The 16,598-nt window shown below is 38.0% G+C and overlaps 1 protein-coding gene across 18 annotated transcripts in view; it reads right to left on the bottom strand.

The window, feature by feature from the left end:
- arhgef1 (Rho guanine nucleotide exchange factor (GEF) 1) overlaps nucleotides 1-16,382 on the bottom strand; it is a 46,605-nt gene extending 30,223 nt beyond the window's left edge. For 10 of the 18 annotated variants that reach the window (XR_014531571.1, XR_014531572.1, XR_014531573.1 and 7 more), the window contains exons 1-4: nucleotides 15,925-16,301; nucleotides 4,222-4,286; nucleotides 2,693-2,779; nucleotides 2,404-2,517 (exon numbers count right to left, since the gene is read on the bottom strand). Coding sequence is in view for 13 of the 18 variants with exons in the window: in XM_083529859.1 (XP_083385985.1) it covers nucleotides 2,404-2,517; nucleotides 2,693-2,779; nucleotides 4,222-4,248 (228 nt within the window). In the remaining 5 variants the exon portion in view is untranslated. Of the gene's footprint in view, nucleotides 1-2,403; nucleotides 2,518-2,692; nucleotides 2,780-4,221; nucleotides 4,287-5,294; nucleotides 5,358-15,924 lie in introns of those variants that run through there. The other 8 variants (XM_083529870.1, XM_083529863.1, XM_083529864.1 and 5 more) reach the window with 4 other exon arrangements.
- Nucleotides 16,383-16,598: the final 216 nt, after the last annotated feature.

The following is a 16,598-nucleotide window of genomic DNA, read 5'->3' as shown; positions in this document are numbered from 1 at the left end:
ATTATAAGTTTGTGGACACCTGACCATAAGATTCATATGGCATCTATGAGAATTCCCCATTTAGTTCCATTTGCTGTTATAATAACCTCCATTCTTCTAGTAAGATGTTCCACTACATATTTTAGAGTGTGAAAAGTTGAGCTCATTCATCCACAAGGGTATTAGTAAAGTCAGGTACTATTGTAGGATGAGGAGGTCGATGGTGCAGTCAACAGGTTCAAATCTTCTAGGGAAATTTAATGCTACCACATCCAAAGACATCCCATAATATTGTGTGCCTCCAACTTCGTGGTAACTATTTGGGAAAGAATCACGTGGTTGGAAAAGTTTTCTAAAACAGCTCTAGGATCATTCAGGTGATTTTTTTTTATTGAATTGGACATTCTTCTTAATCGATTACATCAATAATTGCTGCCGGATCGAAAATTATGAAAGTTGATCGATACTGAAGTTTGTAAAGTCGCTGACAAATGGGCCTCATGTTGCGTGTAGACATTTTCATCACTTAAACCAAACTCATTTCCACGAGAGTTCATGTAAGTACCAAGTAACACAAATTTTCCTCACACTCAGACAGCTTACTTTCACAAAATGTTTTCTACACTAGTCAATAAAATCAGCATATACATTTGCAAACTCCTGCAAGATACAAAAATATTCTAAACTAATTAATTAATACGCATCTTGTTTAAATGATCAATAAATTCGTTTGTATCCACTTTGATAAATGATGCACATGTTCAAAATTTTATGCAAGTTCAATCTGAGAATATTAAATACTACCCAAGATATTTGATCTGATATTTTATTTGTGCATCTACACTGTAGAGTAATTAAATACAGCATTGCTTTTAAAGCAAAGTCGATTCCTGAAATCTATCACTGTGGAAAAATAAGGGGGGATGATATGGTGGGGTTGGTAGGGAAAATATTGACCTGTTGAGTTCAACCAGAAAAGCAGATGTTCTTCAGTGTTGTGCACATCATAAAAGCAGACTTTCAAAAAGAGTAACAACCAATTGACATTCCGTGCCTTAAATTTATAACTATAACCATGAAAAATATTGCATACATGTATAAATAGAACTAGGGTTATCACTAGCAGAATAAATCATCTGATGTTGCATGTTTCATTTGACGAAGTGGAAAAAAGAAATGGGCAAGAAAACAACAAATATTACTCAAGACACTTTCATTCTTGTTATACCCATAACAGAACTGAATGGTGTTTAAAGGATTGACATAAATGTTGGATGGACAGTGGCTGGGGTGTGCTGTGTCAGTTAACAGTACCTCAGTAGGGTCACTTGGCAGCATGCAAAATGAAGGGAGAGATGCTCATGCTTTACAAGATGGCTTAGAATAATTTCAATCTTTAAAATGGCAAATTTCTTTAAATATAAATTCTGAAGCATCACCACACTATAGGTTATTATTATGATAAGTAAAGCAGCCAAACAGTCAAAACTGAACACTGAAAAACAAATAAAAATGCTTGTTGCACCACACTTTGTCTAAGGACATGCTAATAGTGCCAGGCTATATTCGGGCAGTTTTAAGAGGTCTCAGGGCCACACAATATGTATTTTGTTAAAATTTTGACACTGTATTTAAATTAATACTGTTTAAAAACAACAATCGAAACAAACCCCCACAACCTGTAACCATTAAATTATAAAATACAAATTAAAAAAAAAACTGTATAAGGCCTAAATACCAAATGTATAAATTGAATAGTTGAAAGCTGTTTTAAATAATATAAAAAAAAAAAGTAAATAAAATATTTAAATAGAAACTTAATTCAGAGATGATAGATAGATAGATAGATAGATAGATAGATAGATAGATAGATAGATAGATAGATAGATAGATAGATAGATAGATAGATAGATAGATAGATAGATAGATCGATCGATCGATCGATCACAACAGTGTGCAACCAAATACGCAGACAGAACACCTGAAACTGGAGCTCATGCAGAAACAATATGAAAAGCATTTTTACTGCTGCTATATGCCAATCAAAACTGCAAGAATTAATCTGGTTCATGTGTTTTTAAAAGATGTTGCTTAACTCTATAAACAATGAACAAAATCCTAACAGCACATGAACACATTAGTTCAGTACTTACTCTGTATGCTCATTATGGATTTTCAACTTTTTGCAAAGTAAATGTTTTGATATATTAATGTTTGTTATATTATGACTGCATGAAAGATGGACTAGGATAAGGCATGTAGCAAAGAGGCAATGATTTAAAAAGTACTGCGCTCGGACATGTGCATTAACAAAAATACACACGTGCATACATAAGTGCTAAAACGGTGGCTTTTTTAATAATAACACAAGGATGCAACCCCACATATCACATCAGGCACGTCATGTGCCTCTCAGTTTCTCACCAGAGGAGCACAGTCAAACTGTAGGATGACGTGATGCAGGAAGACCAGCAAGTGCGTGGGTTTGCTTTTTAACAGCTCGATACTGTTAAAGTGACTGCACTGATCATCCACTGTCTGAAACACACCAGGAGTAAAGCAACAAGATTAAAAGAAATCAATGGTTTCGTACATGCGCACAAAGGTTTATTGGAAGATTCACAATACACAATAGGTTTTCCCCTCGTCATAAATGTGTCAGTACACAAAGAAAAAAAAAAAAAAAAAAAAAAAAAAGAAGTAACTGCCTCACCTGGTCCAGATCATTCTCAAAGTCCTCATCCTCTGCTCCTATTATATTTCTGGCTGGATTAGAACAGTGAGCTCCTAACAATGCCCGCTAAAACACAGAGAGAAAGGGTTTCAATTCACAATTACAGCTTATGCAAAGTGTATTCGTGTTCTTATAAGTTCATGACACTATATAAGTCTCTACCATTCTAATTTATTGGTAGCCATGGTATGCTCTAATATTCAGTAAATATTATTCAAAAAATTAAGCTAAAAACAATGCTCAAGTTCGTATTGATTTTTTTCTTTCTTCATTTTCATAGCAATGGCACTGTTTTTTTGTTTGCTTTTAATTCAATAAATTTTTATTTGTATAGCGCTTTTAACAATGAACATTGTCTCAAAGCAGCTTTACACAGATAATGTGGTGATAAAAAATTTATATGTTCTTTATAAGTGTAAGTTTGTCCCTGATGAGCAAGCCGGTGGCGACTGTGGCAAGGAAAAACTCCCTGAGATGGCATAAGAAAGAAACCTTGAGAGGAACCAGACAAGCTTTGACTGCTACATTCCCACACAGGTTCAGGCTTTTAATAAACCTGACTGAACTCATGAAGGAGTGCATGATTAGTGTGCATGCGCTGGATCAGATGTGTTCTAAACTGGCGAAGTTCTAAATTCTGTAAAGCAGTTGGAGTCAAGAACCAAAAATCCTGAACATTATTTTTCCCCAGCACTACTAAATCCATAGCACACGCTCGTAAACATTTCACACTAGAAAGCCAGTGGCGACACTCATAAAAACAACATAAAAGCACAAGATTGGCACAGTTTTTGTGTGATTCGTTCAGAGGCTAAGCAGATGTATTGACTCATTTTAGTATGTGGTAACCAACATGCCATGTCCTTACACCCTTAATATTTAACTGTGGACAAACCGGGCAGACGTCCCAGCCTTATCCATAAGGTCACCCCCAAGTTATCAGTTGTAGGCGAGTGACGCATACAAAAGAAGTGCACAGTCGGCGCATGTAGCTCTCCCACTTTGCTAACACAAAGGCAGTTTTCAAAAAGAACATATCAGTTTAGAATCTTGCATAAGCTCGTAAAGAGGGGCCTAAAGGGACTCCAGCAGCAGGGGAGGGAAATATGCTGCTGTTGGGGAAACATAGCGGCTGGACATGCTTTCAGAAAAGTTGTAATACGTTTATGAGCCCCCAGAGAGATGCCATTCACAGTGCTGTGACATGTAACAATGCCAGTCACATACCCAGTCAATGCTAATGTCTAGAGTAGAAGTGTTACTTATTGCAAGTCAGGAGTATATGGAGGTCAAAGGAAATCCTAGCAGTACTTGTATTCAGCAACAAGAGACCTCCATACTCTGCTAGTCCTCTTTTCCAGTCAAAACACCCCTTTTCATTGACCAAATTGAAGAAGAAAAAAAAAAAAAAAACTAAAGCAATTAATGACTGCAGATAATCACATATGAAACCAACAGCAACATTTGAACCACCACAAGACAATATCACCTAAACACTTAACACTTACCCCGTTGTGGGCGTCTTCACAGTCCATGCTAAAGAGGGCGGGGCTGACGTCCGTCAATCAAGTGCCTGCAAAACATAAAAAGCACCGTCGGTGCAATTAAACCAATTTTAGAATTACAAAAATAGACCATTGGTAAAATAAATACACACAAAAGCAAAAAGGTGCCAAAAGCAGTCAACAGATGCGTTTCCAGTGAGGTTCTGGATTTTAGAGGGATTGATCGGATTCAGAGCTGGGGTCCCCTGGTGGTCTAGTGGTTAGGATGCGGCGCTCTCACTGCTGCGGCCCGGGTTCGATCCCCGGTCAGGGAACCGACCCCAGCCACTCTTAGTGCCGGTCCCAAGCCCAGATAAATGGGGAGGGTTGCGTTAGGAAGGGCATCCAGCGTAAAAACATGTGCCAAATCAAACATGCGGAGGATCTGCTGTGGCGACCCCAGATGAGAGAAGCCGAAAGAAAGTTTAGATCTGATTCAGATCTGGAGCTATTTTAAACAAATTCCTTTTGTAATAATTTGTCTTTCCATTTGTCACATGATCGTGAACAGGATCTGCCATCACACTGTGTGATAAAAAAAAAATATACAGCAAACAATACTTCATTAATTTCACATACACTTCTGTAGCATGATGTAACTCACTGTTTAAAGTAAACGAGTCTCTATTTTGGTCAACTTGCACTGATCTATTTCGAGTATTCAAAATACAGATATGAGAACGCACATTGCATAATATCCTGCGATACCCAGTGCATCTCGGGAAGGTCGTTAGCCATCGAGGGAGTACATTATTAAAAGTGTGTAATGTTTGTGAGAAGTACTAGGTTCGTTTGTTCAACTGACGATGTCTAGCGGATCTAACTGATGCTTAAATGGAGCATTCGTAATGGTGGATGAAAACATATAACTGTCAAAACTGCAACGGAGGTTTGCTCTGGTAAGATTGCACATGAGAAAGTTATAGCAGCACGAACAGTCTTGGCACATTCTTTTCAGCTGTCTGACAATCGACTTTTTGACTGCAATGCATCTGCACAGGACTGTAGCTAGTAATGACTGAGAATTTATCACTCACTTTAATCAGTTTCAATGCCCTGTCTCCAGAGTCGTCAGTGTTACGAGAAAGAGAAGAGAGAGAGAGGGAGAGGGCGGAAGGAAGTGGGTGTAATTTCCGATCAGAGTCATTTCCTGTCGATCTGTTTGCAAAAACTGTAGTGCGAAACGCCAGAAAGAGACGAAGACATGACAAACACAAAGAAAAGTCTAATCTTGGGGCCAAAGTGCAATTCTGAACTCTTTATTAAGACAAATGTGTATTTCAAGAAAGGGCAAGTATCAGTAGCTCCACGGCTTCCAATTACAATAACCTTTGTTACCACGGTTATGTAACCACAGGCCACAGAGGATACAAAGAAGCCATGTGGAAACCTAGACCAAGACCCTCTTAGTGTAAAACAGGGAAGACACCTCATGAAATGATAAAAAAAAAAAAGAGAAAAATCTGAGAAAAAATAAACATATAATTGAACATATAAGCATTAAAATAGGTCCAGGTCAGGTATTAAGTCAAGGAGTTGAATTAATAAAACACAAGAGGCTAAGAGGCTGAGAAGAACTTTTGGATCGGATAAACATTCCACCTAAAAAAATGCTTCCAAACATTCAGAGAATCAGTTGAAAAATGATGTTACACAGAACAGACACAGAAAACAATAAATAAAAAACAAAACAAAAAAAAAAAACCCAGATAATCTATTCCACCCTACATTTCATTTTGAAAAACAAAACAGTTTCCATTACAAGATCAAGTTCACTGAGATCATTTGTTTACACCTTAAACGAAGGTCCCATCCAAAATCAGAATAACTTTATTAGCCAGGTATGCTCACATGTACTAGGAATTCAGCTTGGTTGAATTTGTGTAAGCCAGATGGGGGGAAAAAAAACGGATTTACAGGTAGCCTGTTTTTCACAACGTGTCTGATCACCTTAAACAATCTGTTTAGCTGCAGGGGGTGTAATTTTGATACAGTTTGGTGATTTCTACCTTGAGTTGAGTTTCCTAGTCTGCATAATACATCCTCTTTTTTTAGTCTGTTGCTAGGTGGAGTCTCTCTGTGCTCCGAGTTTTAGTGGGTCAGTGACATGCAAAGCTATTGCATATGTACCTTTGTCTTACATTAAGTCTTCCTAACTATAACACACAATGTTTGCAGGATTGTTTAGTCCACACACAACTGGGGTCTCCTTCCATGTGCCCTCATTCTTCCATGACATGCAGCCAGCACAGCACCACACCCAGGTGCATTCTGATTGTGCTTAATTGTTTCCATGTAGCTTACAACGCTTGATGGCCCTTTAGTTTCATTGTGTGCTGTGGAGAAATATCGTGGTGTGACCATTATTTCAATTTTCTCTTTTGATGGTCATAGCACGACCAGAACAGCCTTTCTATTACCAAAATGCACTGATGATGAACATGTAATTACACGATGAAGACTAACCCATAACATCATATTACCAAAACACCAATAAACATTCATGGTATCTGCTACATCCATTCTTATATATAAGCTACTATTTATCTGATCAAGTCAAAAACAATCGACTATGAATTTATTTAGTTTGTGAAGCTCTAAAACCAGTAAAATATTGCATTCAATATAAAATACTAACACCACAATATAAAAATTACTGAAAAGTCTCAGGCCACAGTACCAGAGCAAACTTTCATTCTATTATAATTCACCATGAGTACATTGTTTCTTAGTACCAAAAAAAATAAATAAATTCTCCAAAGAAGGGAACATATTTTTCCTACCAAGACCCTCCTCTAGTCATCTGGATAAGGATTCCAGGCAACATACAGGTACAGGGCACTTCAGATATCTGGCAACTTTGTTCCCCAAATAAAGAGAGGCATTTCAATGTATTGCAGGAAAAAAAAACATTCAGAAAGGTTACTGGTTACCATGTGTACTACGTCCTTACTGAGGATGTTAGGATGTTGTTACTTTGGGTCTGCTAGAACACTATGGTGTTGAAGCACTTGCTTGTGCTGGAGTACTTAAAGAACCCCCATGTGAGCCCTATTAAATACCCAAATTTAAACAAACGCCTATGAAACAAATTTTTTTTTGTTGCAGTAATCACCTCACCAAAAAGAGTTAAGGACTGTATGCCCTGTAGATAAACTTGCCTTGTGTGCATTACTGGCCAGATAATACTGACCTTGTGGGTAAACCTGCAGGTTTCTGCCCGGTGCCATATTCTATTTCTGTAGTCAACAATCTGAACTTTAAGTGGTTTAAAGAATCTAACAAGCTTTAATGTGGGGGGTCCTGTACATGAACAGTACAGCATTAAGATTATCAAGCCAACTGGTAATCTGACCCAGAGAAAAGATACAAGATGTCTGTATCCCTTTCTAAACAGAGCTTGGACCACTGGATGATGGAAGCCATTACCATGACTCATAGGTGGGCTGAGCAACCATCTCCTCCTCAAAGGCATTACTTATTACTTGAGGTTGGCTGTTCAGCAAGTCTGCACTCCAGCAGGGATGCCTTAGGGCTTTTCTAAGATGAAAGGTTCATCACCACCCCTGTTAATAGTGCGAGTGCAACTGTCATTTCGACCTTTTCAGTCAGTCCTAAGGTGTGTCAGTTCCTCATTACACTCTGGCATGTGCTCCAGGTGGTTTTCTATGGTACTGTGTGGTTCTTTATAAAACATTGCTAATCAAACATAAAAAAAAAAAAGAAATCACCTAACTAACATATACCACATTGATAACAATGATATGAACTGTAAATGGTTCCCTGGTAGTCTAATGGTTAGGATGCGGCGCTCTCACTGCTGCGGCCCGGGTTCGATCCCCGGTCAGGGAACCGACCCCAGCCATTAGGGTTGCACAAGCCTTAGTGCCGGTCCCAAGCCCGGATAAATGGGGAGGGTTGCGTTAGGAAGGGCATCCAGCGTTAAAACGCGGATGGTCCGCTGTGGCGACCCCTAATGGGAGAAGCCGAAAGAAAGTTTAAATGATATGAACTGTAAAACTGGAGTTGATTTCTAGCACATTAGATAACTTTTAGAACTTTGTCTGTCTAAATTAAGTCAAATTACGCATCATTGCTAGTGCTATTTATATTAGACATAGCTACATTTAAATGTAAGAATGATTAAAACATAATAATAATTTTTGTATTCCAAGACCAACCATATACAGAACAACAGGCCTGGAAAAACAACAAACTCGGTTGTGGAGGAACAATTTTATGAAGGTGGACCTAATGAATAGCAAAGTTATTTTAGATTAGAATAAATGCCCCCACATCAATAGATGGATGTTTATGTAAATGTTGCTTACTCTATACTACCAGACGTATAAGGTTAGGTTGGGGTGCTTCTGATTGACTTGGACAGTTGAAAACCTTCTACTTAGTTGTGCTGGCAGTGTGTTTTGGGTCACTGTCTTGTTTAATGATACAATTCCTTCCAAATAGCCCGGATGCATTTCTCTGTAAATGAGCAGACAAAATGTTTTTATAGACTTTGTTTATTTAAGGGGTTAGAAGCAACCACTAAAACAATACCATGACACTACCTTAACCTAGCTTGACCAATGAGCTCAACTGTTTTAGCTTTTCTATCAAGTTAATCTTGGCTCCGGAAATCTTGTAGCTTTTATCTGTATTTCTTTGCAATTTTTAAACTTGTCTCATCGTTCTTACTCCTGATCGGTGCTGTTGATCTTGTGGTATGGCCTCAAAATTTCTGCTTTTCATTTCAGTGCAATGTCGGGTTTTTAGAACATAAGTGGTGATTTTCAGGGAAGATGGACTTGATGCTGGTTCATTCTTCTAAACAACATAAACAGTCCTTACAGGCAAAACTCGTGACCGAAGAATACATATTTAGCAACTAATTAGTTAATCAGTCATTCAATCAATCAAACTAACAGCGCACACATGAAGCAACCATAAACATTGGTCATCAAATGTTTCAATATTTTTAATAACAGGTGGGTTTAAACATCAGGCAACAAAAATTGAATTCTATTTTCTGCTCTCAAACCTAAATGCCTTCAGTGTATCACGAAAACAACAGAGTTTTGCGATACTTTAGAAAGAGGACTGCACAGACTGTATAACAATGGTGGCAACGGTGCCAACAAAAGAACAGACAACGAGAAACAGAATATTATCACAAAAACCCCAACATATGCTGTGGCCACTTGGCATAAATGATAAAACGGTATTGAGCGAGACGATATTTACCTGGGATCTGGAGAAATCTTCGGGATTTATAAGCAAAAGCTGAGAGCGTGCAGATGCTTTATACAAGTGTTAGAAAATTTCATTATGACTGGCTTGGAGTTCAGTTTATTTTAGATGCTAATGTACATAATTGCCTATAATTGTAATGAATTATATTGTTGATTATCTGGGTTATTTGTAGATCTAACCATCTGCATACAAAATTACTCTCTCATATTAACTGTTTGTTCAGAGCCACAGTGGATCTGGCGCATAGCCTCTGAACACCGAGTATCAGGCAGGAATACACCACAGGACACCAGTGATATCATGCACACACATTTACACATGCTAGAGGAAATGTGGCGCAGCCAATTCATCCATCAACATGTTTCTGAGAGGTGATATTAAACTTGAGAAAAGGAAGGAAACCCATGCAGACATAAAGAGAACATGCAAAGAAACTTTGCACACACAGTAACCCAAACTCAGTCTCGAACAGCTGGCCCTGGATCTGTGAGGCAGAAATGCACCCTGCAGTGCCACCATGCCAAAGTTTCACCACACTATGCTTCTTGCTGCCAAATCAAAATCAAGTGATTGCAGGCAGTCATGATGGCATGTGCTTTTGGAATGTATGGGCAAGCTAGCTCTCATATGTGCATTTTTCCCAGATGTGCAACAAATAACAGAGAAAAGAAAAATGTGCAACAAGCATGGTAAAAAAAAAAAAAACAATTTTTTGACCAGCAGCTCCACCATTTCTTACTATTTTCCACAGGCTCACAAGACAAAGTGTGTAAAAAAAAAAAAAGGACCAAATTCAGCTAGATAAAAGTTCACATGAAGCAAAAGTACATTCTTGTATTGTTTGGTGGGGGAATTTCATTAATATAAATGTGATATTATGAAATAAAAATATATTAGGACATTTGTGTCCCTACGAAATATCTGCTTCATAAAGAATAAAAAAAGCAATTCTTTTCATATCTATTTTGAAACAAAAAAACAGTTATTATATAGTCTATAACACCAAACTGCGTTTTTTTTTCTCTAGACGATTTACACCATTAGGGTCAGAGGCATTAAGAGCGACCAACAGTGTTCTGTAACAAAAACAAAAACAAGAATGACATCGCGAAACTGCCCGCAACACTTTGACACAGAACTAGAAGATGAGGAAATTCTGTTGTTTGAGATTGTGGGAACAACAAACAGAAAATTCATCAGTTTTGAAGAAAATATTAAATATCAACATACAAAAGGATCTAAATCTTATATTTACCCCAACAATAAATTCCAAATTATGTTTTGCCTCCTTTTTGCTGCCTTCACTCATTTAATTATTCCTCTACTAGTCATATTTATTTAAGTCGTTTTTGACTTTTTCATATATTCCATACTTCTGTGACCTTTTAATCCCATTGTTTAACCAATCGGTCAGTTTATCTATTTTAAATGGCATGCACATTAAAACCACTGGGCATTAGGTACTCAGGGCAGAGTGTAAATGCCCAATATGACCATTTACTATTAATTCACTTTGAATGATTTAAAACAATTAACTTCTCGATAATAAGACGGTAATAACTGCATATCATACCTGAATCTAAATACTTTATCAGCTGCAATCGCAACAAAATCTTTAATATTGTTGCTTGAAAAACCAGGACCAAGATTCATTCGTTTATTCCTTTAGCATTTATCATTATTATTACCTACCTTTTTTTTTTAATGCTATCAGTATTACATTAAAAAGATTTAGAACGAGCTGACTTTGAGCTCACCCACACTTGCCTTTCTAACTCTAAACATAGGGATGGACGGAAGAGTCTTTACGAAGTGTCTATAACTGTATCTACAACACCCAGTCCTCCAGCCACTTGTATTCTCAGGCATATGACACACAGATTGCTCACTAATCACATTCCTCCACATGGCATCACTAATAATAGCTATCTGTAACAGCTGATTAAAAATTAACTCTCACGAAAGAAGAAAGGCAAAGAAAATATAGAGCGAGTAGACTTTAAAAGGCCCTGATCAAGACCCAGACTTTTGCCTTTAACAGATGTTTGAAAATCCAACAATCCCACTAGAGTCACTTCTCTTTCAGCTCCTAAACTGCACCAATTTCACTCGGTGTCGAAAGATTTACATAACAGCATATATTAAACCCGCCCAGCAATTTAATTCGTTTGAACAGACTATGTGATGAACAGGGCATTTTAATGCTTACAAAAATAAAAATAGATCCTGATTTTTGGCCAAACCCACCACATTTTCTAAGTCAATTTATCACTGATGGTGTTGCTTCCTAGTCTGCTTCCCCTTACAGACTAATCTGGCATATTTTTTATTTTCCTACTCTTTCCCTTCCAAAGAAACAGACATAATTACGACAAAATCCTAAATACTCCTAAACAACGCCGAGACGATTTCTCAGAGTGATTACGAACAGTTGTTAGAGGAGGGGAGAGGAGAGGAGGGGAGGGGGTTGGCCACTCTTCTGCCGCTTATGAACAGAAAAGGCAATCCTAGTCGGTGAATTCCCAATGCTTTTCATTCTCAGTCTATGTAGAAAGCCAAATGAGTCACTATGATACGAAAGCCTTTCAGAGTCACATGTACGTATTAAATCTGACTGCAGTTTTCTTTCTTTGCTCACTGTAACGAGAGGCATTTCCCGGCCTTCGTACACAGAGCCCTTTTTACGGAACACACACCTGCTTTCTGCCACGCAGACCTGCACCTCCACCCAGTTCACTGTGCGTGTGTACTTTGTGTGTTGCACTGTTTTTTTTCAGTGAAAAATGCCCACGGCTTGTGTGCGCAGCTCAATGCACAATGGTTCCATTTGGTTTACACTGATGCCGTTCCTTTTCTCTGGTGTACTTGGCGCATTCTATGGAGTTAACCAGTATATAAACACCGTAAATTCAGTTCTGCATTGCATTGTCCTTTTCTGCATCGTGATCCAAAAGCTAGGATTTTTTTTTTCCTCGCATAGGAGTAGGTCGACAGCATGGCAAAACAAGCTTAAAAAAAAAGGTGAGACACTTACTAAGAACTTGAGTGACAACAAACCTTCTAGTCAGACTGGAAATATAAAAAAACAGGGTGTTCTTAAAAACATTACCTCACGTCCTGCTTCAGTATAGTGGAAGAACTGAAAAGGGAGCGCGTGCAACTGGAAGATCTGTGCTCTGCACAACCCGAAAGCTGCTCAGCCGCTTTACCGCTCGATAAGCACGAGTCATCTTGCAATGCTCCAAAATAGCAACAATACAGCATGCAATCCAAACGTTCAATGGGTTTCTTGAGCATCTGCTTTAAAAAGGTTCTACCGAAGGGCCAAAAAGACAAACTCTTTTTTTTTTCGTTGTTTTTTTTTCCTAGTCATCTTTTATTTAAGAAAGATGATGGTTCCACGGCCCAAGTATTAAAAGGATCATTATGGCTCGCTGTTATTTTTGGTTGCATTATTAATATACTGTATTGTAGTACTGCTTTTCACAAACACCAAGCTTTGTCTGAATTCACAAATTTATACTGTCACAATGATCCTTACTGTATGCATTATGCAGATGAGTCAAAACATCCCTGGGAATGCTCACCACGTTTCTGTGTCATATTATATAAATATAACGGTTGCTGCAAAAACTAGAGCACAGCATAAATATGAAGACTAATACAGAATGTAATATATTGTACTACACCGATCAGGCATAACATTAGGACAGGTGAGTGAATAACACTGATTAGCTCTTAATCGTGGCAATTGTTAGTGAGTGAGATACATTAGGCAGAAAGTGAACACACAGTCCTCAAAGTTGAGGGTGTTAGATGCAGGAAAAATGCGCAAGCGTAAGGATTTGAGCGAGTTTAAAAAGGGCCAAATTGTGATGTCTAGACGACTTGGTCAAGGCATCTCCAAAACTGCAGCCCTTGTGGGCTGTTCCCGGTCTGCAGTGATCAGTATCTATCGAAAGTGGTTCAAGGAAGGAACAGTGGTGAACCGGCGACAGGGTCGTGGGTGGCTGAGGCTTATTAATGCATGTGGGGAGCGAAGGCTGCCCTGTGTGGTCTGATCAAACAGACTGTAGCACAATATTAGGCAAGTGGACATAATGGTATGCCTGGTCTGTGTATATTAAATATAAATACCTAGGAAATAATATAAATATAAATAATTTAGGAATTGTATTTGCATATCCACTAAAGAAGAATGTACAGACAAATATAACCAAGCTGGGGTTTTTATGGTGTATTTTTTTTTTATCCTACTTTAATTATTTGGCTCGATCTGCATGGGAAACACCTCTATAATATGAGACTACAGAGGTTCTGTAAGGATTTATTGTTTGTCACTCTATTGTGTCTCCTCTGACGTGAACTGCTGGATGACACTATGCAGGTAATAAAACAGATTCTTGAGGAATTCGTGGCTTCCCTCAGATTAATCATCAACGCAATGCATTTCAAAAATAGTGGCAAAAATCATTCCAACGGTCGACCTATAAATAGTCATTTGGCCTGAAGAACAAATCGGATTACTGCGAGTTTACTACAGTATTGATCTAGGGAATATGGCTGATATGTGGAAAGAAATGGTAATAGAAATAGAATCTTCCAAACTTAAAAAAAAAAAAAAAAAAAAAAATAGGATTTTGCAATGAATGTTAAAAAATATTAGATTAGGAAACAATATTTAAAAAAAAAATAAAAAAAAATAAATAAAAAAAAAAGGATGAAACTGTGTGGTATAATGAAAAAGTACACATTCCTACCGAAACAAGGACTTGTTAACTTTTGAAGCAACAAGCCTATGCTTGCCCCGTGTATGCATGTGTATGTTTGTGTGTGTGAGAGAGAGAGAGAGAGAGAGAGAGAGAGAGAGAGAGAGCGGTACAGAGAGACGATGGGGGAAGGGAGAAAAAGGAGGAGAAGAAAACAGTGTCGATATCACACAGGAAAAGGAAGTGACGCCGTCTATTTTGCATGCTTCAGCTCCAATCCACAAAATTAATCTTTAAGGAATGCCTCCTTCAAATATCTCTATCAACGTTGCAATAAATTCGGTAACTGTTTTAACACGCCTTCTGACCGCAGAGCGAACATGATTATCAGCATTAACACAGAAAACCCCTAGAGCGAGAATAAGTCCATGTCCAAAAATCCAGGATTTTTAATCCCCCCGCTAAATATTGTTACAGTCGTCCTGAACCTGACCAGTTTCCTCCATTTTGACGACGTTCACTACTTTGCTCTTAAAACGAGTCACATTTTCCATCACTTCTTCAAAACTCATTAGACATTGAACACAACAGTGCTCTTTGTGGACCAAACCTATGAATAAGCCTTTCATGGCTTGTCCAAATATCTAAGTCCATTTCAAACAAGTAGACAGCACTGAACTCTTAGTAAACAATTATAAACGTTCATTTACAGACACAAAAAAGGCCACAGTGGATCACTGCATGTCCATGGATGTCCCTAATCACTAATATCTTCCATATGCATTGCGTAACAGAAAGCACTAAACTGGGCCATGGTGTGTTTAATGGGACGAACTTCAAATGTTTGTCTCTGAAATATGCAGGTATGAGAGCGGGTAAAGCATTTCACCCTCCTCATGCAGTCCATATGAGTCAATCAAAAGACCAAAATGTTCGATTGCCATTATACACCATTGTTTAACGCTATAAATACAAACGTTTACAATCACTGTCCTTATCGGATCTAGAAATAGTTATGTTCCTTTACAGATTCGTATGAAATACTACATCCAGGACCTTCAAGTTGATGTTAAAAGGAATTAAGCACTTGATTAGGATGCATTTGTTTCTTGCACACTGTTGCTTGATTGTAGATCATTACAAATACAGTTGTGAGATTTGTGCAATGTTTTGCAAAGAGGTAATAAAGGTGAAATGTGCTTTTTGAGCACAGTGAAGAGTCACGTGTCTGATGTGAATTTCTGTTCAATAAATCACATGAAATATGATCTAAAGCACAGCCTAAACACTGAACAGGAGAATCAAAAACTGGCTTTAAAACTCTGTATGTAGTTAATAGAGGTCAAGTTTATCACTTCAAATCTCACTTCAGTGCCCCATGTTTAAGCTGGTGATATTTTTCATCTTGTTCTGCAGCTGCACACTTTTGCAGCGTGTATATGACTAATCATACCAAAATACTCCCTTTATGACAGCATGTATAGGTTTTATACAGCAGGGATAGGACCTTTGCACTGTAAATACTGAAAATTGCATTTCTTTTCTTTCTGTTGTTTCCTGTGCTAGTCGCAGGCTAGGCGCTCCACTTTTAACCCAGAAACTATAACATTCCGTGGGAGAAAAACAACAGCTATCAACGGAGAACTAAAGTATGTAACCTGCTTAAATTAGGATTTTATATCGAAATTTCTTTTGGAAGAAGTCTTACCTTGAAACCGGTGTTTGAAAAAAAAAATGAGACGGACGCCAATTAAGATGGTCCTGTTGAAAAGTTGGAGACGGTCTACGGGGGGAAACGCGCTGTACGCGGAAGTGGAAGGAACCTAACCCCTAGCTACATGTGTGTTCAAAACCCGGAGATCGATTCCGAACACGCAGATATTTGTTCACCTTATTTAGCACATTCCATGCGTTTACAGTCGTTTTTTGGCCCAATCTCTACGACTGGATTTGTGTTTTTACAAACTTAAGCTCTCTGCATTCCGTGGCTTCCTGTTTGTTTTCCGTCCGAAAACCCCGAGCCTGAAATCTCCATTGGCCATTTGGTTCCTATCTGTGTTACAAGAAATGCGTTCCCTTTCACTCAGTTTAGCCTGCTGAACACATGCAGGACAAGTCTAGGGTTAGAGTACCTCATAAACATTCTTTTTTTATTTTTCTACACATGCATAATAGCATTAAAATGTTGGGACACACCCTCTTCTTCAGTGTTTTTTTTTTTGTTAACAGTGGTTAACAGTAACGAAGTAAATATAATTAGTTTCTATAGCTGAGTAGCTTTTTCATGTATCTCTGCTCAAGAATTTCCATTTGGGGAGGCTTTAACTTAACTACATTTTAAAGTTAAACATATTACTTTATACTCAACTACATTTTTGTTGT

This window comes from Silurus aristotelis, assembly GCF_946808225.1.
Source record: "Silurus aristotelis genome assembly, chromosome: 25".
Taxonomy (NCBI): Eukaryota; Metazoa; Chordata; class Actinopteri; order Siluriformes; family Siluridae; genus Silurus; species Silurus aristotelis.
Note: the sequence above shows the minus strand (reverse complement) of the source record. Positions and strands in the feature narration are given on the sequence as shown.